This window comes from Osmerus mordax, chromosome 1 (assembly GCF_038355195.1).
Source record: "Osmerus mordax isolate fOsmMor3 chromosome 1, fOsmMor3.pri, whole genome shotgun sequence".
In the NCBI taxonomy this organism is placed as follows: Eukaryota; Metazoa; Chordata; class Actinopteri; order Osmeriformes; family Osmeridae; genus Osmerus; species Osmerus mordax.
This window is the reverse complement of record NC_090050.1, coordinates 17,103,841-17,131,624: the sequence shown is the minus strand read 5'-3', so window position 1 is coordinate 17,131,624 and position 27,784 is coordinate 17,103,841. Positions and strand designations below refer to the sequence as shown.

Sequence of the window (27,784 nt, the reverse complement as noted above, 5' to 3'; positions counted from 1 at the left end):
CTAGCTATCACTACAAAGGGATATGAGCAGCTAGCATAGCTAACAATTTGCAACATGCACTCAATTAGTTATCTGATTGTAAGCGCTTGCTAATCTTTAATGTCAACACATAAATAATCGGTCTGTCATATTTGTTCCCTATGGATAATGTAATGTAACATGTCTTTCTCTCAGTTTTTAACAATCTGGAAAGAGATCTCTTTGAGGGGACATATATGGTCGAGGATGAAAGCGAGAAGCTGCACAATATGAGTGTAGGGGTTAAGAGAGCTGTTTATAGTAGAGTTAACATAACCTGTTCTGGCTATTAAAAGTCATGTGTATAACTTCCCCGGAAATTCTAGACCTGGTCTATTTTTTCACGGAAATAATTATCACTGTCCTGCGCATAACTATATGAATGTTTGTAGTTGGCAGGTTAGTTTTCTCTACAATTACTGTGGTGCTGATGGACACTTTTTCTTCTTTGATCACCCAAATAAATAGTTTGGCGTCCGTGGTGTTAAACGTGTGATATGCGCGAATTAAGTGAACGGATGTGTTGTTGGGGGGACGCCAAAATATTTGAGCTATGCAAGTGGGCCGCAAAGTGGACAAGGTTGGGAATGGCTGATTCTATTCCCTGGAAACAGTCTTTCAGCCTACACAGGAATTCAAAGCATGTAGTAGGCTGTCATATAGGTTATTACAGACAATAAACAAGCATATTATACTATAATTGTTGATCAATGATGAATGTTTTTTCTAATGAGCATGCAAAAGGGGAACTAATAAACCGACCAAAATAAATCTTAGCACCCGGTGGGTTCGCGTTGGTTAAAACCGCTCACCTGGCCACACACGGTCCGGTCCGGTGAGTCCTTACTGTCTGCCTTTCACTCTGCCAGTGACCAGTCCACTCTCCAGTCTTGCGCAGTCCCGCCTCTCTCATGTTCCCATGGACAGTTTATTGTCACCATAACAACTGTCCCTAGGAGACTTGTTGCGCCATGCAGACTAAAATGTAGCCTACCAACCAGCCATGCGTAAAAAGAAACCGGATCGCATTTTAGTTGAACCTGTAGGTGATAAGCTCTTGTAATACATGAGTGAATGCAAACCTGCGCAGACGCAGCACTCTGAGTCATCTGTTTCTCTCGACAGGACTTGATACGATACACCCGTCGAGCATATGCGTTATCATTACCCACTGTCTGACGAGCTTTGTAAAATACGAAGGCTTGATATGTTTTCTAATTGCATGCTTAATCATAAAACCAGTTTGATAGACATTTTCCACTAGATGGCATCCTTGCAAAGGTTTTCACCAAGACAAGTGAGTCTGTTCAAGCAAACCTTCCTTGTGGCGAAATAAAATGTGCCCAATACACCAACGCCACAAAGGGCCACTATTCACTAGCATTGTAACACTATCCCCTAGTGTTAACAGGTAAATTAGCTGATATCATGCTTCTGTTAGAATTCCATTATACTAGTCTATACTGTTGATAATTCTATATTATCAGTTCAGCAACAGCAATGCGTCGCAATCCAGTCTGTCTTGTATTCCTATTGGTTGAGAGAGGCGTGATGCTTGCAGCATCCAGACCAGCTCTCCTCAACTAGGACCAAAAAAGAGAGGAGAGCATGAAGAGCGCGCGGATCGGGACTTGAAGCTACCATTACGGAACACGAGGATTCTTGAATTCGTTTGGAAAGGTTTTTTGATATGTGGCTGAGAGAATCTACAAGAACTGTTTCCAATGCATGACAGCTTCATAAACAGCTTTCTGACAACCAAGCTAGAGTGAGCACCTTGCAGCCGTCTTGGCTACAAGCCTTACCTTTTGACTCTGTGAACAGGTCAAACGGCACCTGTCATGCCTGCCGGAATCAAAGACCCCGAAAGCATGCTAAGCTACCAGGTAGGGTACTGTTTACTCATCAGAACTTAGCCACGGCTATTAGAGCGTAAGAGAGCTTAAGAGCTAAACACATGAATGCTTGGTGATGTAATTAAAAGTAGCCTACCTGCCAGCCTTAACCTAATATTTAGCTATTTTAAATCCTGAAGGTTTATTCTAAAATGGTCACAATTATTATCTTCATTTCCCACACGCGGTTAATAAAGTTTCCAATGTCCATGTACCAATTGTAGCATAGCCTACTACGAAATCATGAATATGATATTCCTGCCATGTTAATTTGTCATGATGGTTCAACAGACAGATTTTTTGGTATGAATAAGATTTGTCAACAAATACCACCTCATATTGATCCACGGGATACAGTTTGCCCGGTGTAGTGTTATTCTAAAAGGTAAGCACGTGTGGAATCCTCAGTGGAGAACTGTACTATACAGCTGTAAACAAGTGTAGAAATTAGGAGTTCAATGCTGTCATGCATGTTTAGGGATGTCATGCATGTTACAGGACACAAGGAATAAGTGAATAGCCACGTTACCTGGGAAATATTTTGAGTATCACTAATAGACAACATCGTTGTTTTCGTTTATTCAGCGGAGTCTACAAGCTATAATTGACTGAGGTCTGTATTAATAAATATAAACAGAAAAGGCAGAATTTAATGTCAACGTGCTTGTTTTCAATGTGATATTTAACAGTGCAGCAATATGTTGTAGCATTATCAAGTTCATGTATAAATTAATTTGGTCTGATAACACTTGTTTACAAAATGTTCTCAATTACCCTCAAATGACCTTGGCGCCATCCTGATTCCATTAAACACCGCGATTTCGCAGTTACAATGGTCAAATAAAGACCCTTTTTCGTTGTGATATTTTTAAGTATGGAGATGGCGACATTCACTAAATGTCGCTTATGCATTAACATGAAAAATATAGCCTCATGTTTCAATACGGGATCAATCTGAGCGTGGTCACCTGACAAGATACGCAGTTCGGAGCAAGAAATGCTGTGGAAGAACACACTTAAGCTTGAAGTCAGGAGAAGGTGATGAAAACACAGGATCAGTAACTTGTTACCAGTAATTAAGTACTGCACATATAACATGGATGGCACTAACATACAGTAGGTTATGTTTACGTGCTTGTTGCTGACGCGAAATTGAGAACAGATCCAATTTAAGTGGTCAATGTAAAATATGTTTGCTGATAGATCAAGGAGCGTCCTTCCTAAACAGGATGTCTTACCATCCATGTGATCTTATTTTCTTTGTGAGGTTAACCTGCTTGTATGATATTCTTGTTATGATAATGTTTGTTTAAATTGACGTGGAGACTCGATTAAAGTCAGACTGACCAGAAAGGACAGTATGTGGTGTCCTGGGAGAGCGGCAATGAATTTAGACAGAGGGACAATATTAAAGGCATGGATGTACTGTATCACCCCTCTTGCTCTCTGACACCTAGTCCCTGTATTGTCCCAGAGCTTTTTGTCTACTATTAGGTTTAGCCTGAATGTTACAGAGGTGACCCAATATTGACCAAGGTAAAACCTTGTGTTTTGTAAATGGGCATCTAATTGATAATAAACACATGGCAAGCAATGTTCAGAAAGTGCCTGTGTCTGTGGAGAAGCGTGGTAAACAAGCAAAACTGCAGTACAATTCTATCATGAAAACAGCCAACGAATCAACAAAAATAGGTTAGTTGGGGGCAAAGTGAGAGCGAAAGAGAGAACAATATAGAGACCAAAATGTTTCTCTAATATGTACCCACTCCACCATTGCCAAAACCTTGTTAAGCAGAAGCAGCAGTAGCAGTAATATCAGCAGCAGAAGCAGTAGTAGTCTCAGTAGCAGCAACAGTAACAGCAGCATCAACAGGAACAGCAGCAGGAACAGTAGCAGCAGCAGCAACAGTAACAGCAGCAACAGGAACAGCAGGAGCAGCAACAGTAACAGCAGCAGCAACAGGAACAGCAGGAGCAGCAACAGTAACAGCAGCAGTAACAGCAACAGGAACAGCAGCAGCAACATTAACTGTAGCAGCAGCAACAGGAACAGCAGCAGGAACAGTAACAGCAGCAGCAACAGTAACAGCAACATTAACAGCAGCAGCAACAGTAACCGCAGCAGCAACAGTAACAGCAGCAGCAACAGTAACAGCAGCAGTAACAGTAACAGTAGCAGCAGCAGCAACAGTAACAATAGCAATAGCAATAGCAGCAGTAGTAGCAGCAGCAACAGTAGCAGTAACAATAGCAGCAGCAGTAGCAGCAGCAACAGTAGCAGTAACAATAGCAGCAGCAGTAGCAGCAGCAACAGTAGCAGTAACAATAGCAGTAGCAGCAGTAGTAGCAGCAGCAGTAGCAGTAATAATAGCAGTAGCAGCAGCCAGCTGGGTGCCCCTGCGGCCCCTCACACACACAAGCCAGCCTGGAAGTGACAGGCCCAGTTGTCTGAGTCAGGATCTGTAACACTGCTGTCAGCTCAGTGTGCTGCTGTAGGGAGAGAAGAGGGAGCAGAGGAAAGGGAGGGCGGGAATGTAAAGAGGAAGAATAGCAGAAGAAGGAAAGGAATAGGGAAATGAGATGAGAGAAGTGGGCACGGAAGTATAGTAGTATAATACAAACATTGAAGAGTATACGTAGATGAGTATAATAGGTGTACTGTAAGATAGGTAATTGCAATTTTAAACATTCCTGAGACCTGGTTGTTCCTGATGTGTGATGATGCTCAACAGGGTTGTAGCAGATTTGTCTCTACTCATTAGGGTATTGTAATCTTTGTATTTAGTTTCACTTACTTTGGTGTGTGTGTGTGTGTATATGTCTGCCCTGATACTGAAGGGGATGGCAGTAGAGTCAGTAGAGCAGATGAGGCTGGGAGGCTCTAATGGGTGCTGGCAGTCATCCTCTCTTTATCTCAGGCCTCGTTAGATACATCATGCTGCCTCATCCTTTCCCAGAGGAATCACTTTCTGTCCTCCACAAATTAATATCCCCTCCCTTGGTTTGGGTTGAATTTGGCATCGATCAACTTGATGATTGCCATGCCTTGGAGTCCAGCCCATATGTATTGAGCAGAATTGTTTCATATTGCATAATCTTAATATTTGCATTTCATTATGCATCCAGCCGTAATTTACATATCAAATGTCAACATATAATATGGAAATGACAGACATCCTCACAAAAGGAACCCACTCATCATATTTAGTCATATAACAGATTTATTCAAGTAATCTGAAATTCATTTCTTTAATCCTTAGACATTACGTTCTGCATCATAAGCTTACAATAGTGATCAAAGATTCAAGATCCTTGAGACATAGCTGTCCTGTTAGCCAGTGCCTCAAGACCACAGCTACAATAGGTTATAGAAAATGCTGTTGTCCTAGCCTTGATATGCATTATTAAATAATGAGGGAGTGTGTGTGTGTTTGTGTGTGTTGGCGTGTGTTTGCGGCATGTGACTACCAGCAGCAGTTAGCGCGTTAGAAACTCAAGGACAGCAAACCATTTAATTGCTTGGAGCAGCGGGACGTGGTGTCATAAGATGCGTGGAAATTGTCTATGTAGTCATGCTCCCTTAGGTGCTGCAGCTGTGATGGGCCTTGGGGGGTGAGGTGGAGGTTAGGGTGTGTTGTATTTTGTTATTTATTAGGATCCCCATTTGCTGACTGTCTTCCTGGGGTCCAATACAAAAAACATACCTTTAACTTCCAAATATATACAATTATTCATTCAGTCGACATATGCTTGACAAAGATCCAAAAATAAAACCCAAAAGAAAAATTTATAAAAATAAATACATCAGGAAACAAGATGAATCATCCACTGTTTTGTCAGTCATTTAATTCCATAACTTATTTTTGGGATTGTTTTCTTGAAAATGGCACTGGCATTTGTTTTAATAATGTGATCTGGAAAAGAATTCCATTCAGTAATGGCTCTGTAAATGACAGTAGATTTAAGGAGATTTGTCTTTGAGATAACCTAGACTAGACTGTCTGGTCAGATGGTAATGTTTGCTTCTGATGTACATAACATGTTCGGAAAAATACTTTTGTTTTTTGTCATTTAGGACATTCCTGAAGAAAATCTGAATACTGGATTGTAATCTGTTTACTACAGGAAGCCATGAAAGATTTCTGTGCATTTGAAAAACATTTCAATCACATGCATTCAGCACCTAGGTGATGCAAGTAAGCAAGTTGCACCTCAGATTCCCTTTGGGCTTTTCTTTAATTAGTTTGGCCTCATAAAAGGACACTAGAGGTTAACCCATTACCCTCTTAGCAAATAACTGAATGACAGCAAATACAGTGAGCATGCTGTTTAGCCAGTAACGTTAATGAGCTGTGGCCAAACCCACACTTGTCAAACTAGGTCTGATATCTGTGTTCATTTATGAGTGCACCATTGAGGTTCTGTAATGTCAATATTGTGTCGTCCTAGTCTCTAATATGTATCCTGTACCCAGCTTCCTGGTTCCCTCCCTGGTCCCCTGCCACCCTAAAAGGACACTGATCCATTCTCATACTCTTCCCCTTCATTTGCACTCAACAGAATCGAAGAAATTGATGAGATCTAATGGCCTTTTTTTCTGTGACTAAAAGCTTTTAGTAGCTTGTTCTCTGGGTGTGTGCGTCTGTGTGTTGCTGTCCAGCACAGGATCCAGTCCTAGTGCAGCTGATTATCCAGCATACAACCCAGGCCACAGATTGAACAGCAGCCATAATTCACCAAACCACTGCTGCATGCAGGCTGCCTGAGGTGGAAGTACAAGGGCAGAGAGAGAGTTTTGTGACAGACCGTTCAAAGTGTGAGGAAAATGCAGCACCCCCGCATGAGGATTTACTGAGGTCTGAATTTGAATGCAATATCGGGTCACCCAAAAAAGATTTTTTCTGCATTCATTTGCTCTTCGTCATACAAAGTTCCCTTTCATCCCAGTTCATAACTCAAAAAAGATGTGTGGTACAGGATTTATTCTGAAGTCCTTTTCCTAGCGAGTCAAATGACTGTACATTACTGATGTTTATCGGGCCAGCCCGTGAAACTAGCAAAATCTATGAGAATCCTGTATTCCGATACAATACACATTGTGGATATGCACACACAGATACGCACGCTGAAATACACACCTGTGAAGCTACAAGAGCTACAATAACAAATAACGTGGGTTAAGAAAGAGGATCTCCATCTTAAGCTTCATCTCTCAACTCAGAGTAGTAGTTCAAAATACTGTGTGCTGACTTGATATTTAGATTGCCAATTACAGTAAAAAGCCAGTGTTTGCGCAAGCACTGGTGTAGGGAGTTGTTGAATTGGGTCCACACACGCAGACACATTTAAAGAGGAAGCACAAACATACTGTATGCCATGCCAGATGCTGAAAGGCTGGCCTGGCTGCAGAGTTACTGTGATCCATCAAGGCTGTCAGAGAGATCCTGATTAGGTTATGTCCATGATTTAGGATCTAAGGTGCCTCCGGAGATCACACACACACACTCGCACACACACATGATTATGCAACTGTAGGCCTACTTTACATTATTGAAAATGAATCACTCAATACACCAAACTTCAGCCGTTCTCAAATTCTGTCAGATATATTCTCCAAAGTCCTTTTGAGAGGAGAACTTTAGTGGAGAAAATAATAATAAAAGAGCTTGGCCCAGATCAAACTGACATCAAAATTACTCAACAGGCGAGCGAAAAGGGTAGAGCTAAATCATACACGAGAGGTTTCTTCGGCAAATGGTACAACAGAAAGGCCTGGCTAGCTGGATGCAGTCATGTCAATGCCTTATTTTGCTTCCCGTGCTTGCTTTTTAAAATGTTTGGAACAGATACAGCATGGACTGTTACAGGAGTTAAGGACATGAAACATTTATCTGATGAAATAAAAAGACACAAATGTACAAAGGCACACATGGAGAATACAATCAAGCTAGCCATGCTAGGCAGAGACAATATCGCTACACAACTGGACGAAGGTCACCGGATTGGGGTGAGGAAACACAACGAAGAATGGATAAGAACAGGCACGTTCTATCAAAGATAATTGATTGTGTTAAATGAATCTATACATCCTTAATATTTAGTCTTACAGTAATAGTTGTGTTGTGTTTCCTAATAATACCAGGGAGAGTGGCTCAAGTGTCCAGAAGTCTGGTTTTCAATATTTCTGAACTGAGTGTAATGATATTTATTGTCCACAAATGTGGACATTTGCCTATAGCTGTGTGCATTATTTAAATAATTACTATTTCTCAGAGCACTTGTATCCTGCAGTTTGTGTTCATTTGTATTAGGATGGTTACTGAATTGACGGAATATTTCACAGCCCCACCTAGAATAATTTTCACCAGCCGCCACTGCATGACTCTTATCTGATTGTAGCTTATTGTGGCCTTTTGTGCTTGTGTGTGTTGTTCATAGTGCTTTGGTCTCGGTCAATAGTATTGACATGGGATTGTCCAATAATAACCGGATGGGGTCATTTCACTGGCTGGCCAGTCAAAAAGAGTTGGCTCAACCTAAATATTTTCTGCAAATATAACTTAAATAGACTACGTAACCTTGATTCCTGACCCAAACCCATAGTTCCAACATAGTACTCACTTTACACACACTTCTCCTTACTAACACACTTATGTCTTGTTTGTGTCTCTTATCACACACACAGACACATGGTATACATACTGCCCCCCTTGGTCCTCTGAATGCTAGCCCTGAGCGCATGTTCACACACTTGTCTCCATGTAGAGTAGGAGGAAGCATCCATATTCATGAGAGCTTTATTTACACCTCAGTGTGTGTGTGTACTGCCACAGGTCTGTCAAAGGTTGCATTACTATGGGAGAGGAGCGGGTAGTATGAAAGCATAGTCATGACAGACCCGCACCTACACAATTCACCACCCAGCTATTGCAACTGAGCTAATAGTGCATCGTAGCAAACCAGATTATTACATAAACCCCTCTACATGAGGTTGAACACTTGATGGCAGAGCACTGAATCATGGTGATTAAAATATCAATAATATCTAGTGCAATTTGCTACTGTAGACTGGATTGAATACATTATTGGAAAAATAAAGGGTGCTATAAAATGGATAGAACAGGAATCGTAATGACTAGATAGAGATCAGTGCAACTCCTGGGAGACAGATGTGTTTGTTAGTCTCCTGTGTGCCGCGCAGACCGCCCACACCCACAGCCTACTGTACTGTGTACGTCATCATGGGGGGAAACGTCAGAATACCCATGACTCCTCTAGAGCTGAACTATACTCTGTCTCTGTCTTATTCTCGCTCTGTCTCTCTCACTCATTCTATTAGTTACACTCTTAAAGAGAAGTACGGAAAACATCAACTTGATTGCCACTCTAGAGTGTGTTTTTTTCTTATGATTCCCTTGGTGTCTGAGACTAGTCTGTCTGTAATAAGTCCATCTCTCACTGGTAGGAATTGTAGCCATAGACTAGCCTAGATTTGCATTATCTCTGATTTGCACTTTCTGTGTGTGTCTCTCTTTCTCAGAGCTGCCCAGTATGAAGGCTTTGATGCCTTTCCATAATAGGATCTCAATTATGGGTTTCTGGTTCCAGGCTCTTAATAACTTCCTAGAGTGGTTTTCTCTGGTCATAATGACCTTCTACAGAACATAGCTCTTCATCATGGCTGGCTGTTCCTGCCGTATGTGTGTGCGTGTTTGTGAGGAGGACTGTAAAACAACATGTAATACACGCATATATATATATATATCCATATAATATCCGTATTTTCACGGTTGGGTTTGAGTCATTTCTTTCCTGTCTGTGTGTGTGGCTTCTTCAGAGACCTGATGAGGAGGTGGTGGTAGACCAGGGGGGGACCAGCTCAGTCCTCAACATCCACTATGAGAAGGAAGAGCTGGAGGGTGAGTACCAGAAACCTGACCTCACAGACCAGCTTTGTCTCCTTAATAAGTTAATAAATCTCTCTCCCTCTGTCTCTCTCTCTTTCTCTCTCTGTGAGTGTGTGTCCAGCCAGACAGGCGAGCTCATGTTTGTGTTGTTGCATCTTTCATGAGGCTATACAGCATTCAAGACCACCTTTGTGATCTAGAAAGTGCCCATGTCATTCATGGAGTATTTGATTAATAATGCATCTTCCAGGTACACTTGAGAATACCAGTGGGGGCCTAATCTGTCATCGCTGAGGGAGAGCACACACACACACACACACTAGTAGCACATATTCCCACTACCCATAGATGAATGGTCTGGCTGGTGTGCATCCAGCACAGTAGTTCTGGTTTCTCCCCAGCCCAAATATACTGTCAGAAGATTTGGTCTGCTTTTGTTATTGTCAGCAGCTGTCTGGTCACTGTAATTCAGTGAACACTTCCTAATTCACACACAGGCACACCACTTTCATTCACACACAAACACTTTCTCACACAGACACATACCACACACACACACACACACACACAACTTTGCAACACGTGTCTGCCGAAGCCCTGGTGCAATATGTTTAATTCATAAATGTTTGCCTAACAGATATTGGCTAGATTACTGTAACAGGGTCGGCTGCTTTACTGGTGGTTGTATTTTTGAACTGTAAATGTTATTTGTACACGTGCTGTTTTCTCTCGGTGCTATATCTAAATGTATCAGACATACAGGATCCTAAATGCTTTTTCTTGGCCATTGCTCTGTCCTCCCTCTCTACTGCTCCCTCACTGTGATGTGCTGATGTAAGGACTAGACCCATAAACCCCTCACGTTCCACACTGCTCTGCTCCTTCCTCCTATTCCTATGCCTTAATCCCATGCTTTATTTCTCCCTCCATCCTTCCCCCCCTCTCTCACCTCTCTCTCTCTCTCTCTCTCTCTCTCTCTCTCTCTCTCTCTCTCTCTCTCTCTCTCTCTCTCTCTCTCACTCTCCATGAATAAAAAAAGAAACGGATATGTGCTCAAGGTAAACATGTTTTTTAGAATACTTCATCAGTAGAAGTTCTCCTCTCTTCCCTTTCTACTTTATTCTGGCCCAGGCCACAGGACTCTGTTTGTGGGGGTGCATATGCCCATGGGCAGGCAGAGTCACCGCCACCACCGGCCCCACAGCTCGCGCCACCGCAAGAAAGAGAGGCGGACCAGCAGCACTCCCAGCCAGCCGCAGGAGGCGGAGGGAGAAGCACTCTCGTCTTCTCATGGTAGAACATAGAACTCAGAAATACAATAGCACAATGAATCACTCTGTGAAAGGGACTATTGAAGGACTGCATTTTATGTCTTGAACATTTCTAGAAAACTGTGTTTGGTCATGCGTATGTGCAGGCTAGCCTAAACTGTAAGTCCATGTTTCAGTTATGATAGAGGGCAGTGGTTGTGCACTGTGTCGATGCAGCCTCAGGCCAGGGCAGTGGCTCGAATCCATCCATCCATTTCACACTCACACACACATGCAGCCAGCCCTGCAGGCTTCAATTGACAACCCCGCTAATTAGCCTCCCAGAGCAGGAAGTCACTCAAACACACAGTATGAATGACTGTTTGTGTGTGTGTGTGTGTGTATGACCGAGATTTGTCAATGGGAAAAAAATTGTAAGTACACCGTCTGTCACCAGCCAATCAACAACAGTGAAGCTAACGATCAATACTTTTTCCATCAAACAAGTCAGTAAAAACCTGTAAGACTTTATTGATATTTATACAATGATTCTCGTTCTCCCACAACATAACCTCCCTGCCATTCTCCTCTTTCCTTCCCTCCCACCGGCCTCTCCTTCTCCTCCATCTCTCCCCAGACACGCCCTCTCAGAGGGTGCAGTTCATCCTGGGGACAGAGGAGGACGCAGAGCATGTGACCCACGAGCTGTTCACAGAGCTGGATGAGATCTGTGTGAAGGAGGGCAAAGATGCCGAGTGGAAGGAGACAGCCAGGTCAGACACTGCTGGCTCTCCCAGCTGGGCGCTCATGCATCCAGCACCCTGGAGTGAGGGTTTAACATCTGCATCTCTGAAATACCGTGTCATGCATCCCCGTTCTTCTTTTTGCTTCTGAAACTGTAGGACATTCATTCTTGGTTATTTGTGAATCTTGGTGCTCATCTCTCACTACCGTCCCCATGCCCCGTCCCCTGCCCCGCCCCATCCCCTGCCCCATCCCCTGCCCCATCCGCCTGCCTCGTCCCCTGCCCCGCCCCATCCCCTGCCCCGTCCCCTGCTCCATCCCCTGCCCCGTCCCCTGTCCCCTGCCTCGTCCCCTGCCCCGCCCCATCCCCTGCCCCGTCCCCTGCTCCATCCCCTGCCCCGTCCCCTGCCCCCTGCCTCGTCCCCTGCCCCGCCCCATCCCCTGCCCCGTCCCCTGCTCCATCCCCTGCCCCGTCCCCTGTCCCCTGCCTCGTCCCCTGCCCCGCCCCATCCCCTGCCCCGTCCCCTGCTCCATCCCCTGCCCCGTCCCCTGTCCCCTGCCTCGTCCCCTGCCCCGTCCCCTGCCCCCCTCCAGGTGGCTGAAGTTTGAGGAGGATGTGGAGGACGGGGGGGAGCGCTGGAGTAAGCCCTATGTGGCCACCCTCTCCCTTCACAGCCTGTTTGAGCTGAGGAGCTGTCTCATCAACGGGAGTGTGTTGCTGGACATGCACGCCAACAGCATCGAGGAGATCGCAGGTCAGTCGCACACACACTGAGTGCACACTTAACATACACTGGAAATGTTCAAATCATAATCATATATCATCAATAATCATAGTGTTATACATTATTGGAAAATGTGGAGCTATGTTATATGCCCATGTGAAAATTGTAATACTCTGCCACAGCCCAAAAGCCCTTTAAATTATTAAAAACTTCGGTTTAGAAAATGGAGGGAAATTCAAATGACCACAGCAACTAAAACTACCGCCGCTAACAAGATTCATCCAGCACATCTTATTACAAGATAAGACATACCAACTAGTACAATACCTAATCTAAACCCACAAGCTTTCAGAAAATCAGTACCCCACTACCTGCATCAGGTGTGTTACTCTATGGTGACTCACTGCTACTGTAGCTTTTCAAAGCATCTTCAGAAGACAATACACAAACTCCCTGGTGGACTGGAGAAGTAAACTGTTGCTGTCTCTAACACACACACACACACAGTTCCGCCTGTCAGTCAGTCTGACCTTCCTGATGGTTAAACAGGTGGACTAAAGGTGACAGACAGGTGCACAGACTGAAGGGCAGACTCTCCTCCCTCATCCCTCTCCTCTCTTCCTCCTCTCCATGTGACACCTGCCACCCGCACCTGTCACGTCCACTCTCTTCACGAGGGATTAGAGAGAGGCCGAGGCCTAGACAAGGGGATAGACAAGGAGGTAGAGAGAGAGAGAAGCAAAAGTTGAGATCGAATCAAATAAGAGACAAACGAGGCAATGACGAGCAGATGTAAAGTTGAAGTAGGTATGACTTTTCCATTCGAAGGGGATGAGACACTGCGGAGGACTGCTTCACTTCATCTTCCTGTCTGTGTCCTTGCTTATGTTAGCAGAGCAGTTGAGACTGGAATTGGAAATGTACTCAATGGCCTTCAGGTGTGCTCAGAATTACAGCCAGCCCCATAGTATGTGTGTGTGTGTGTGTATATTACGGCCAAGGTGAAAGGGAGTGTTATTGATTAAGGAGGAATGATGGAGAGATGGGGCATGAGAAAGGGAGCGAGGAGCAGTGATTCACTCCTGACTCAGCAGGTTCAGCCTTGGGAAGACAGGAGGACGGAAAGGCGGGGAGTGGATGCAGAAGAAATATGGAGGGATTTTTATCACAGAAAATGTCTTTGGTTAAATCACACACACTCAAACACATGCACATATTCACACACACACACAAGCATCCTGCAGTTCACCAAGGACACACAACATCTGTGGAGGCATTTCCTTCGGCACGCTTCCCAAGGTGTATTGACACATTCCGCTGTCTTACCACATGACATACGATTGAGTTACTGAGTAGAGTAGTAGCCCTTGTTAGAGATTTGCCAGTTTGAACAGGAGGGTGACGTGCCCGCCCGGGGACAGTTTCTACTGAATGGTGGAGCATGAGACTTGATGAGTGGCATGTCCTGGTGCTGCAGACATGGTGTTGGACCACCAGGAGGCGTCCCACGAGCTGGACGACAGCGTGCGTGTGAAGGTGCGCGAGGCGCTCCTGAAGAGGCACCACCACCAGAACGAGAAGAAGAGGAACAACCTGATCCCCATGGTGCGCTCCTTCGCCGATGCCGGCCGCAAGCAGTCAGAGCCCCACAACATGGACAAGGCTGGTAGGTAGAGAGATGTGGGGGAGGGGGGGTGAACCTAACCTTAACCTTAACCCAGCTGACAGGATCGGGAATAGGTGTGACAGAGATAGAGACAGGTAGACCCTAAAGGGTGACAGACAGAGGATCAGAGAACACCTAACAGAAATGTCACATGGGCACTGTAGCTTGCCCGTCAACCTCAAATCTATTTAATTGTTCCCACCAGATGGACTGTATTGACAGAATAAAGATTGCAGCATTTTATGGATTGTTTCAGTCTCTTGGCAGTGGACCAACTGTGCAGAGGAAATGTACTGAGTCTGCTGTACTCACCCCAACCACCCTCCCAACCCCTCCCCTACACACACACATACCCACCCTCCCCTACACAAACACACACACTCATACACATACACACCCTCCCCAACACACTCACACACATACACACCCTCCCCTACACACACACACACACACACACACACACTCATACATGTACACACCCTCCCCTACACCCACACACATACACACCCTCCCCTCATCCACAGGTCCTGCTGTCTCTCCCCAGCCTCCTCCCACCAGCGTAGAGGTGAAGAATGGGGCCAACCCAGACAGTGCCCAGGTAGACCTTAGCAAGGTAACCTACTCAGGCCTCACACACACTTCTCTCCATGTGTACCCTGCATGGAGCAGCCTTCATATGATCCACTAGACTAGTGCTGGTCTTGGTGTGTCCGTTTCAACAGCATGACAGGCTACTGTGTGTGTGTCAGTGTGAGGGGGAAGGGGGTGAGGGCCTGAAGGGCCTGAAGGGCTAACACATCTGCAGCGCCACCCAAAGACCATCTGGGTCACTCATCACCGCCTAGGGTCCAGCAGGGGAAATGAACATGGAAGTTGAAATAATTATGAATGAATACTTTTTTGTGGGTGGTTGTGGTTGCATCCAGATCAGATAGCTGAGTCTGCAGCTCCAGAGGGTGCATCTGGTCCCAGACCTGAGACAGTATAGAAACATTATGATTTTGAGGGAAATAAAAGTCAAAATAACTGACACACACACAGACCAATGCACACACACCACCAGAAACAGACAGAGTGTGAAATAAACATCTGGCAAAACACGCATGGATCCTGTGGTGTTAGAAAGAGTTCCCAGTGAGTGGAAGTCAGCCTTCCTCTCTCGCCAGGTGGACATGCACTTCATGAAGAAGATCCCCACAGGAGCGGAGGCCTCTAATGTGCTGGTGGGAGAGCTGGACTTCCTGGAGAGACCCATTGTGGCCTTCGTCCGCCTGTCTCCCGCTGTGCTGCTCACTGGCCTCACTGAGGTCCCCATACCTACCAGGTACAGGAGGGAGGAAGAGAGACCGGATTGTGTGTGTGTCTCGGGGGGAGGGGAATCTGAAACAAAGGGGCGTGTGAGTCGCTATAGTACATGCTTATGGATTTATGTAATCTGTTCTTTTACCTGATGCATCATAATGCTGATTATAGTTATTACGAGGAGTTACAGAGTATGATTCTAGTCATTCTGACCATACTGAAAGGTTCCTGTTCATCCTCCTGGGCCAGGATGGAAAAGCTCAGCAATACCACGAGATTGGCCGCTCCATGGCAACCATCATGACAGACGAGGCAAGGGCCCCTCCCTCATGACTTCAGTCCCACCGTCCATATTTCCCCCGTCCCACCAGATCTTCTCCTAAGCAGTGCTGTGCTTCCATGGTAGATCTTCCATGACGTGGCCTACAAGGCCAAGGACCGAGAGGACCTGCTGGCTGGGATAGACGAGTTCCTGGACCAGGTGACCGTGCTGCCCCCTGGGGAGTGGGACCCCTCCATACGCATCGAGCCCCCCAAGAACGTCCCCTCCCAGGTGACGTTGACAGCTTGGGCATTGTATGACATGTCAGAGTCCTGAACACTCACTGCTCTCACCGATTGAAATGTGACTTGACAATACAGTGTGTAAAAAGGTTATACAGACTTCATACATTGCTTTCAGTTGCATTTGAAAGAGGTAGTAATGTAATGATTTGTCTGCGTGTTTGTGTGTGCATGTGTAGGAGAAGAGGAAAATGCCGGGTGTTCCCAACGGCACCACCTGCCTGGTGGAGGAGGAGCTCCATGCTGAGGATCACGGTCCTGAGCTGCAGAGAACAGGAAGGTAAGACGGCCGCTCTGCATCACCACAGACCTTACAGGCTCACTTTCAACTGGTGCTTACTGCTGCTCTCTCCTCTACACACACTCTGCTGCTCTCTCCTCTACACACCCTGCTGCTCTCTCCTCTACACACACTCTGCTGCTCTCTCCTCTACACACCCTGCTGCTCTCTCCTCTACACACACTCTGCTGCTCTCTCCTCTACACACTCTGATGCTCTCTCCTCTACACACCCTGCTGCTCTCTCCTCTACACACACTCTGCTGCTCTCTCCTCTACACACTCTGCTGCTCTCTCCTCTACACACACTCTGCTGCTCTCTCCTCTACACACCCTGCTCCTCTCTCCTCTACACACACTCTGCTGCTCTCTCCTCTACACACACTCTGCTGCTCTCTCTACACACCCTGCTCCTCTCTCCTCTACACACACTCTGCTGCTCTCTCCTCTACACACTCTGCTGCTCTCTCCTCTACACACCCTGATGCTCTCTCCTCTACACACACTCTGCTGCTCTCTCCTCTACACACACTCTGCTGCTCTCTCCTCTACACACCCTGATGCTCTCTCCTCTACACACCCTCTGCTGCTCTCTCCTCCACACACACCCTGTGGCTGTCATGACCCCTGCCGCTCCTCCTGGTTAGGTTGTTTGGAGGTCTGATTCTGGACATCAAGAGGAAGGCTCCGTTCTACCTGAGTGACTATAGAGACGGCATTAACCTGCAGTGTGTCGCCTCCTTCCTGTTCCTCTACTGCGCCTGCATGTCCCCGGTCATCACCTTCGGAGGACTGCTCGGAGAGGCCACCGATGGGTGCATTGTGAGCACACACACACACTCATACACACACACACACTATGATACTGTGAATGTGTACAACACATAATACTGGATCTGTCCTGCTGTGTGTTTGTAGAGTGCCATCGAGTCTCTGCTGGGTGCTTCTATGACAGGGGTAGCCTACTCCCTGTTCGCTGGTCAGCCCCTCACCATCCTGGGGAGCACAGGCCCTGTGCTGGTCTTTGAGAAGATCCTCTACAAGTTCTGCAAGTCAGTGCTTCCTGCATTCCCATACTCCACATGATATCCAGAACTTTGCAATAGTAGTTCTTCACGCCTTGGATTTGTAGGATCAAATTCCTTTGTTCCTGAAACATATGAAAGACTGCTCTTCTCCCCCCTGTCTCGCCTGTCTCTCTCCCCCCTGTCTCGCCTGTCTCTCTCCCCCCTGTCTCGCCTGTCTCTCTCCCCCCTTTCTCCGTGTCAGGGACTACGGCCTGTCCTACCTGTCTCTGAGGACGTGTATCGGCCTGTGGACGGCCTTCCTGTGCCTGGTCCTGGTCGCCACGGACGCCAGCTCGCTGGTGTGCTACATCACGCGCTTCACGGAGGAGGCCTTCGCCTCGCTCATCTGCCTCATCTTCATCTACGAGGCGCTGGAGAAGCTGATCCACCTGGGAGAGCTCTACCCCATCAACTCACACAGCAACCTGGACCAGCTCACACTGGCCTAGTGAGCACCACCTCGGCCCCTTGAAGTTGATTGTCCCCAATTATATGAGGGGCGGAGATCATTAAGTGTGCAAAAATAAAGCTCAGGCTTGCCCAGACACAACTGCGTGCCTCCCTCCATCCTTCACAACTTCCCACTACAATGCCCCATCCTCCTGAGAGCTCTCTTTTTACTGGCCTGTGCTTCAAAGATGAGGCTTCCCTCTGGGATTATGTCTCTGTGTCCTCTTCATCCTGACATCAATTCCACAGCTGTACCGAACTTGCTGCTCTTACTGCCCTGATACCTGTGGTTATGCCAGTGTGGGATTCTGTCACATTGAATACTCTGTGATGTACCTGGGCTTTCTTTCTTTGTGTGTGTGTGTGTGTGTGCGTGTGTGTGTGTGCGTACGTTCATGTGTGTGTGTAGCTGTCGGTGTGCAGAGCCTGGAGAGCCCAGTAATGCCACTCTGGAGCTTTGGAGTAAGAGGAACATAACAGCCTCCACTGTGCCCTGGGCTAACCTCACTGTCAAGGTAACCACACACACTCACACTAACACAGAAACAAGAGTCTCACGTTACATTATTACATCGAAATATTAGTACAGTATTACATCATCTTATGTAGCGTTATGAACACACAGTATGTACACTTTTTTCGTTTTTTTTTCTAAGGATTTGACGTATCAATGTCCTTTCTTTGTTTGATGTAGGAGTGTATGAGCATGCAGGGCCAGTTTGTGGGCACAGCGTGTGGCCACCACGGCCCCTACACCCCTGACGTGCTCTTCTGGTCGGCCATTTTGTTTTTTGCCACCTTCTTGATGTCCGGCTTCCTCAAGCAGTTCAAGACCAGCCGCTACTTCCCAACCAAAGTATGACTGTCAATATCAACTAGTCAGAAAGTCAATATTTCCCTGCAATATCATTTATTGATATCATAGATTTGTTTTGTTTTGTTCAGGTGAGGTCGATGATCAGTGACTTTGCAGTCTTCCTGACCATTGTGATCATGGTCCTGCTGGACTACTGCATTGGAGTGCCCACTCAGAAGCTCCAGGTGCCCAGCAAGTTTCAGGTAGGATATCTTTATTTACATTCAATGCAACTGTAATATATCCTCTGATGAAGCATTACTGGGACTCCAATAGTGCACATACAGTATAACACCTACGTTACTGTAATATTTCATTTTGAGAAGATGGAAAACTAAAATGGGAACTTTGTGAATCATATGTGCACCACAATATGATTATCGACATATTATAGTCCGTTCAACTTCTCCCCCATGTGTGCTGCATGTGTGTGTGTTTGTGTGTTCTACCAGCCAACGCGAAACGACCGTGGCTGGCTGATCAGCCCCATCGGAGACAACCCCTGGTGGACGGTCCTGGCTGCTGCCATCCCTGCCCTGCTCTGCACCATCCTCATCTTCATGGACCAGCAGATCACTGCTGTCATCATCAACCGCAAGGAGCACAAACTGCTGGTGAGCTGCTAGCTGCTGACATCTGGACCACAGCCTGTCATGTTCACCTAGAACGTTCATACTGTACAATTTCAAATATTGTATGTGGTTGGTTACAGGAGCTCGGCTATTTGATTATTCAGTCTCATTTGCTTGTCGAACCCTGACCAGCCCCCTCTCTCTGAGTGAGAGACAGATACTGTACTCCTCCTCTTTGGAGCCTGTGTGTCTCAGATGTGAGTGTGTGTGTGTCCCCACCCCTGCAGAAGGGCTGTGGCTACCACCTGGACCTGTTGATGGTGGCTGTGATGCTGGCTGTGTGCTCCATCATGGGCCTGCCCTGGTTCGTGGCGGCCACCGTCCTCTCCATCTCCCACGTCAACAGCCTGAAGCTGGAGTCGGAGAGCTCCGCCCCCGGCGAGCAGCCCCGCTTCCTGGGGATCCGAGAGCAGCGCTTCACCGGCCTCATGATCTTCCTGCTCATGGGCTGCTCCGTGTTCATGACCGGGGCTCTGCAGGTGCGTCTGAAAGCTGGGCTCAGCTCAGACATCTACGCTAACCTCACTGAGAACAATCCCCACTGCTCGTGGGACGTACTCACAAACTCTGTCACGCCATCCGGATTCATACACAGACATATGTACTGCTCACGGGTGTTCCCAGGTGTGCAGCATTTCTACAAACACGCACTCTGTGCCAGTCTTGGTGTGTGTTTGAGTCTGGGCGTGTCTTTCATGTGTTGCAGTTCATCCCAATGCCAGTCCTGTATGGAGTATTCCTTTACATGGGAGCGTCTTCACTGAAGGGCATCCAGGTACTACACACCAACACACACCCACATGCAGATACTGTACCATGTACTACACACCAACACACACCCACATGAGGATACTGTACCATGTACTACACACCAACACACAACTTTTTAGTGTCCTAGGACTCTCTGGTTTACAGTCAAAAGGAAACTTCAGTTGATCTCTGGTGTGTAGTTAGTCTGTCAGTGTGAGGGTTAAGGTCTCGGGTCTCCTGGCCTACTTACAAGCTGGTTATAACCTCTATGGGGAGAAGCTCAAGTGGGCCAAGTCCCCTGCTATCTGCTGTCTCCTTACTCTCACTCTCACCTTCTCTTTATTACATTTGGATCACCTCTCACTTTCTCCTTATTACATAAAAAAGAAATAGAAATGTTCTCTCTTGCCCGTGTCTTTCTCAATGTCATTACACTCGTTTTTCAAACGTGCAAAATCTCCCATGGGATGAGCCGTCGTGTCTTCATCTGTCTCTCTCCTTCCCTCTTTTGTTTCCCTTAGCTATATGACCGCCTCCTGTTGTTCGGCATGCCGCCCAAGCACCAGCCAGACTTCATCTACCTGCGCCACGTCCCTCTGAGGAAGGTGCACCTCTTCACTGTGACCCAGCTCACATGCCTGGTGCTGCTGTGGGTCATCAAGACCTCCCCCGCCGCCATCGTCTTCCCCATGATGGTACGGCCCTCTGACGCGCACTCACTTCCCCGTGTGGTCATGATATCACCAACACTGAGCAGCAGTGTCACGCTCCACTGCAGCTAGGCAACATAGTGTCAACATTGTACCTAGGGAGTGGTCTGGCTGAAAGACATGGCAGGAAATGCCATTCTTCCAATGGGAAGCCATGCTTTGTTGAATAATCCTTGTCCTTGTCCATGTAGGTGCTGGCTTTAGTGTTTATCCGCAAGCTGCTGGATCTGTGTTTCTCCAAGAGGGAGCTAAGCTACCTGGATGATATCATGCCAGAGAGCAAGAAGAAGAGGCTGGATGATGCCTGCAAGAGCGTTGTGGAGGTGCTTCACTTACGGCAATTAGAAATGTGTTCACCATGCAAGGGGTACCCAGCAACACATGTAATTTGAGAGTGTGTGTGTGTGTATGTGTGTGTCTCATATAGGAGTCAGAGGAGATCTTGGGTCCGGCAGGAGAAGATAAGACCGTAATTCAGATCCCCATGGAGGAAAGCAAGCTCCTGCAATCTCCCAAGACACATGACCCCAGGTAAATACACACACACACAGCATGCACACACGATATACTGACATTAATTCATTGGTAATATGATGGCAGGTAAGACTGAGAGCAAAGTAGCGTCATCCTGTCAGTCTGTCTGTCAGTCTGTCTGTCTGTCTGTCTGTCTGTCTGTCTGTCAGTCTGTCTGTCTGTCTGTCAGTCAGTCTGTCTGTCTGTCTGTCTGTCAGTCTGTCTGTCAGTCTGTCTGTCTGTCTGTCTGTCTGTCAGTCTGTCAGTCTGTCTGTCTGTCTGTCTGTCTGTCTGTCAGTCTGTCTGTCTGTCTGTCTGTCAGTCTGTCAGTCTGTCAGTCTGTCTGTCTGTCTGTCTGTCTGTCAGTCTGTCAGTCAGTCTGTCAGTCTGTCTGTGTTGTTTCTTCCTGGTGGGTTCTAAAGAGCACTGCTTGTTGAGTACTAACATCCCAGACCCCCCCCCCCCCCCTCCTTTTCCATACCTTCTCCTTCTGCCCCTCCCCTCCCCAGGTGTGACCCCTCTGATATAAACATTTCTGATGAGATGTCTAAAACCACCGTGTGGAAATCCCTCAGCTCCAACCAAAAGGACGCACGCACAGGGGCCGCTAAAAAGGCAAGGCCCTCCTCCTTCCATGTTGTGACGTGTGGCCCTCCTCACAGCTCCCCCCTGCCGCTTCGAACCCTCTGTCCCCTCTCCTGGGCTGTCGTGCTCTTCTCAACTCAATGTTGATTTGGTGTGTTTGTGTCCATCTCTCTCTCTCTCTCGTCCTGTGTGTGTGTTTCAGGATTGACGATCTGGAGTTCATAGACCAGTGAGTGTGGAAGCTGTTCTCTAAGGCTGCTGTGACCCACCCACTTCCTGAGGCTGTGACCCACACACTCAAACCACTGCCCCCTTCTGTTCCAGCGGTGGTACTGCACACTCCCTCCTGAACCCACTTACTACTTTACGAGTTCCGAACACAGCACACCTCACTGTTGCTGCTCTTGCACATCCTGCCCAGCACAACCTCACACACAAATCCTCCCTCTTCTAGAGCAAAATAATTTCTCACACCAACCCATTAGTTAGTTCTGTATAATGAATACTCCTTGTATTCCAATCCAGGATTTTCCAGTAGCACTGTTAGTCACTTATTTTAATATATTATAACCTTTTTTTCTGTGCCATAACTGTGGTCTCAGTGGTGGTCTTGTAAAATTATTTTTAGATTTGAATGAATATTACTGGATCACTAATATAGAGATCTATCTTTGTGCACAATGTCTGTGTTCATTCTGTGCAATATGAAAGAGACCTATAATGACCTACCTTGAATGAGTGCCATCACAATATTTCTATAAGAATTATACTTTATGATCTGTGGTCATGTAATGAGTTGCTCATCTTCAGAATGTATGGGATGTATGTGAATGTATTGATACTACTGTAGCTGTTGTACAAGGTCAGGGAAGCCCAGAGGATCACTACACTCGTAAAACCTACAACCTTGTCTTTGTGTGTGTGTGTCTTTGAGTGTGTGTGTTTGTGTGCGTGTGTGTTTGTGTGTGTGTGAGAGTGATATATCCTAAAAGCAAACAGGCTTAACATTAGCAATAACTGACCCCAGATCACAGAACAAAAAAGATTTTTTGGATGTTGAGGTTCATCTTTTGCGTTGTGACAGATCATTTCGTTAGACACGTGCTACCGTCATAGGTTAACCTCCTACGTCTGCAAGGAGATTCCTCTTACCTGTGAGCTGCGAGGTGTCTCAGCTGGTGTCAGCCCAGATAGTGCCCAGACAGGAGTCCTTCCGGCACAATCTTCTAGAATAACAAGCCTTTACGTTGTAGTTGCACTTTGTGTAGATACAGTACATATATATATATATATATATATATATACACATAGAAGTATATATACATATAAGATCAGTGTTTTTTTATACAAAATGTAGTAAGAGAATATATTGCTGTTTTACAATAAGTTCTGATGATTTATTTTAGATATGAATATCACTGTCACTTTCCTTTCTGGACTGTATATATTGTAACAAAGTAGTGCTAGCAGAACACTTGGTACACAATAGTTACCCAAATGTGAATGAAACCATCACATGAATCCCTCCAATGTTTCCTGAGTCCAGGATCGACTGCCTTATGTTTCCATGTCTGTCATGGTCCTCATGTCCCCATCTGTCCTGTGTGTGATGTGGGGCCGGGTAGGCTGGTTACAAGGAACCCCGCACAAACAGCCTAGTGGTTTGACACTTGGTGAGCAGTGCTGCTGTAGAAGGATGGCTGTTAAAGGAGTCACTGGCACCAGTGACTTTGTTCTGACTGAGAGCAGTAACGTCTGGTACCCTGTTCCTGTGATGCATTTGGATGTACCTCTATACAAGTGTTCTGTTGTCTTTGGACCCCTACTATAACTGAATAATGTTGATAAGGTATTGCCTGAGATACCTGGTAAAAAGCTGAAGAACAAGACAATAGACAAAACAAATACAACAGCAGCTTTGACAATATTAAAATACTGCAACCAAATAAGAACTGTAAATAACAAATAAGTTAACTGTACAGGACCAAGTCGATAAACCTGCAGAATAACTCCCAATACTGCTAGTTAATGTGCTCTCAGAAAAGATTTGAATAATTTAGCAAAGCAATCTTTGTAATGACCAATGTAATTGTTGACGTTGATTGACACATTGCTCAATGTAAGATTTCCATAAGAACTGGCAGCATACTGTACGTGTGAGGGTGTGAGGGTGTATTGTTGAATGTGTGTGTTTAAGAATTTGTGACCTTGTCCAGTACACAGTGGTTCTGTCAGTGTTGCTGTAACCTCTTCAACCCCAGACTCTCGTTCACCGGTAAACACTACTGAGGCCCAAGGTCACTACTGAGGCCCAAGGTAGGCCATAGAGGACCATATCCCAGAGGCTCCCACATTGACTGTTCATGTAAAAAAGGCATTGGGTTGACCATGCTATACAGCGCTCCATTTGTTAAATGTAACAGCTACAGGATCTGTGCTACAGGTTCTCAATGGTATCTAGGTTTCCTGACAGAGTGATGCCCATGACTGTTTCCCATGAGGACTGTTCACATCCATGCCCACAAACCGAAGCATCCAGTAGTGTTAACCTTCCCTTTCCTCAGCCCTCCCTGTAGTGACTGGTTGACAGTAAAGTGTACAGTGTGTAAGACTGTCTATATAATTTCTGCAAGACGGATGTTGTGCTTCTTAGAGAAAGAGATAGAGTGAAAGAGAAAGGGATGGAAGGAAGGAAGGGGATTAGAGAGAGAAATACTACTAATACACTCCTACTTAAGGAGCCATATGGAGAAAGATAACCACTTTAACCATTGAATGTTCCATCTATATAGCTCAATTACTATGAATGTTTTATATGTGTATGTAATGTAATTTTGGATTATTGAATATGGAAATAAACCACACATATTTAAAAGTATACTTGGTTTATGTGCTGTTGTGTACTTTTGTAAGAATTAGACACTATATTATATATTGTGCAGATCCAGAGATGGCAAAAGTAGCCAACTCACATCCTTCACTCAAGTAGAAGTACAGATACTCATGTTTTAATAAAAGACTGGTAAAAGTTGAAGTACATACTACACTTTTTCACTCACGTTAAAGTAAAGTATGGGGTCTCATATATAGTTAAGTAAAAAGTAGTCATTACTACTACCCTTTTTAGTAAAAGGTTAATTTGAGGTAAAATAGTGATTAAAAGGTAAAATAGTGATACCACTGATACCAAAAAAATCTACTTAAGTACAGTGAGAAAGTATTTGTTACTTTGTTACTTCCCATCTCTGCAACAGTGTAACAACAGTGTAACAACAGTGTAACGATAGCGTAATAAGTGTAACAACATTGTAATAACAACATAATACATGTGTAATAACAGTATAAAAACTGTAAAAAGTAAAAACAACAGAATAGTATAATTAATGAGTAAGAAAAGATCCTACCACTAGGTGGCAGTAACTTAGTCAGTTAAAAGCTTGAGAGGGATATTGAAATGCACCAGAGGGCGACAGAGAGACTGTTAGCATTCAACCATAGCTGAGAAGTGGATCCCATTCACAACTTTTTTCTTTTTTAAACACCATTTACTCTTAACTGCTATTAAGACATTAAATTGCGACCACAACAACCAGGTAAGATTAAGATTGAATATAGATAGGCGACTAGGAAACTGTCAAGAGGAGCGGGACCGCATCATTTCAATGGACTTGTGAAACTTGCGACTCTCTCTATTGCTGCGTATCTCTCTAAGGTAAGTGTTCTTAATCACCATCTGGCTACGGCCCCTCAAAAAACTTCAGCTGGATTCCCAACTCAACCCCATCAAACTCAATGGCCAGGACTATATTAAGACAGCCAGTCTCCACCCTGAACTTTCTCTCCATAGAGGAGGGTGAGCCACATCTGGGGTTGATCGAGGTTGACTTGACTGAGGTTCGAAGACCACACCTCCCACCTCGTCTACGCACCTGATTACCTTAACAATTTACACACCACATACTCATCAACTTATTCCAACGTATGACTGACTGAGCAGTAGCCTTTTATAAATCACATCCGTGAAATATCAGCCACTCACGTCTCTACTTTGGCATCCCCCTCCCCCATCTCCTCCTCTTCTCTCCAGTTCCACTTTTGCTATCCAGGCATCTTGAAGGGGATCGGCTGAGCAAGCAGCCCTCAAGACCCTCTGGCTCATCCGCCACTTCCAGAGTTTTAGATCACACTCACTAACTCCATCCATTCATTCATTCATTTGTTCTTAAAGCAAGACCAGAAAACATCCAGTAGTCGGTGTGGTCTTTGAACTTGTGAACATAGCAGAAGCTTGTGGGTGAGGGTTGGTAAAGCACACTGAGTGGGTGAGTGTGTTGGGGGCAGGGGAGAATGTCCAGTGTTGACCTCAGGGCATCATGTGGCCCGGACTCCTGAACGCTCTTGATTACAAACAGCTGGTGGGCCTCCACCCCAGCCCATCAGGGAGCGCTGACATCAGCCTGGGCAGGGCTGGCCTGGGTGTGGCCATGGACAGAGAGGGAAAGGGGAAGGCTTCAGTCAGAAGAGGAGGTAGATTGACACTGCCACTGAACATCAGGACCATGTTTTCAATAGACCTGTATGTAATACATCCTTATTTCTGTCTAAGTCTATATCAGCAGTATAGTACAATTTGATGTAAAGAAAAGCCGGCAGGTTATCCATCCTATTCATCCTGTGTTGGAGATCCACCCAGGCAACACATGCTGCTGGCAGTGCTGCTGGCCAATGACTGCAGCCAAGGAAATGACAGTGACAGCGCGTCACTTTTGTCCTTACTTCTAATCAAGGAATCAAAACACATACTCTACACTCTCCTCAGCATTGCTGAAAGGCCAAAACAACTGTGTACATCCTTCTCTCTGTCTCTCTCCCTCTTTCTTTCATCCACTAGACTGTTGTCTGCCTTTATCCACTAAACAGAGGCAGCTCTTGGATCCGGCCCTCCCCTCCATCAATCTCTGTCATAACTCCGTCAGAGCCGGAGAAAGGAAACTGCTGAATACAGATTTGTCAGCAATTAATCTAACCTCCATTACCAGACCCTGGATATTATGTTCTCTACCAGAGAACAATAAGCCACTCAGACGTGGAGCCCCAGGCTGCTGGCTGTGTGCGTGTGTTTCATGTGTGTGTGCGTGTGTTTGATGTGTGTGTGCGTGTGTTTGATGTGTGTGTGCGTGTGTTCACTTTAAGAGGTTTGATTAACTCTTTGTTATGGCCAGAAGAAAGAACATTTGAGAATCAAGATTTGCTTACACCATCGTTGCTTTTCCAGACATGACCAGCCTCTCACTGCCCTTCTCTAATGGTGTCATTGAAGACCACTGAGATGGTGCTGCTCTGTAACCTTGAATCCTATAGCCTGGCCTGCAGGCCAGCTTATTGACCATCTGTACTTGAGAACAGAAGCACAATATGAGAAGTGAAATATGTTTGTGTGTGCTTGTGTGGGTATGTGTGATTTAAGCATGAGAGTGCTGACGTTATTTGCCAGACAATACCCTGTTCAACACACTTTTCCTGTTCTGGTTGCATACATTTCCTGTCTCTGTTTTTCAGCATAAAAAAAAGGCTGTTTATCTACGTAACTATTAAGATTGTGTTATATGCCTGGAGCAAATTAACACTATAAAGCACATACTATACAGACCACATTCTCTTTGTTAGTATATTTGTATATCCACACATACAAGGACACAAACAATCCTGCTGACCAAATCAATTCTAAGACCGATCCCTGGCTTGCTGTTTCAGATTACCTCAAATAACCCCACCAAGAGACATGTGCTTCAACCTCCCCCTCTCTCCTCCCCCTCTCTCTCTCCATCTCTCCCCCTCTCTCTCTCCCCCTCTCTCTCTCCCCCTCTCTCC

The 27,784-nt window shown here is 45.8% G+C and overlaps 1 protein-coding gene across 1 annotated transcript; it reads left to right on the top strand.

The window, feature by feature from the left end:
* Nucleotides 1-1,859: 1,859 nt before the first annotated feature.
* slc4a8 (solute carrier family 4 member 8) lies at nucleotides 1,860-22,146 on the top strand. Its single transcript, XM_067259525.1, has 25 exons — nucleotides 1,860-1,904; nucleotides 9,751-9,832; nucleotides 10,952-11,113; nucleotides 11,708-11,843; nucleotides 12,409-12,569; nucleotides 14,017-14,205; nucleotides 14,730-14,818; nucleotides 15,372-15,529; nucleotides 15,732-15,819; nucleotides 15,914-16,060; nucleotides 16,251-16,351; nucleotides 16,998-17,172; nucleotides 17,269-17,402; nucleotides 17,620-17,865; nucleotides 18,277-18,382; nucleotides 18,562-18,723; nucleotides 18,813-18,926; nucleotides 19,176-19,337; nucleotides 19,583-19,834; nucleotides 20,062-20,130; nucleotides 20,627-20,800; nucleotides 21,007-21,138; nucleotides 21,243-21,346; nucleotides 21,838-21,972; nucleotides 22,116-22,146. The coding sequence occupies exons 1-25, from the start codon at nucleotides 1,860-1,862 to the stop codon at nucleotides 22,144-22,146; spliced, it is 3,354 nt and encodes a 1,117-aa protein (XP_067115626.1).
* Nucleotides 22,147-27,784: the final 5,638 nt, after the last annotated feature.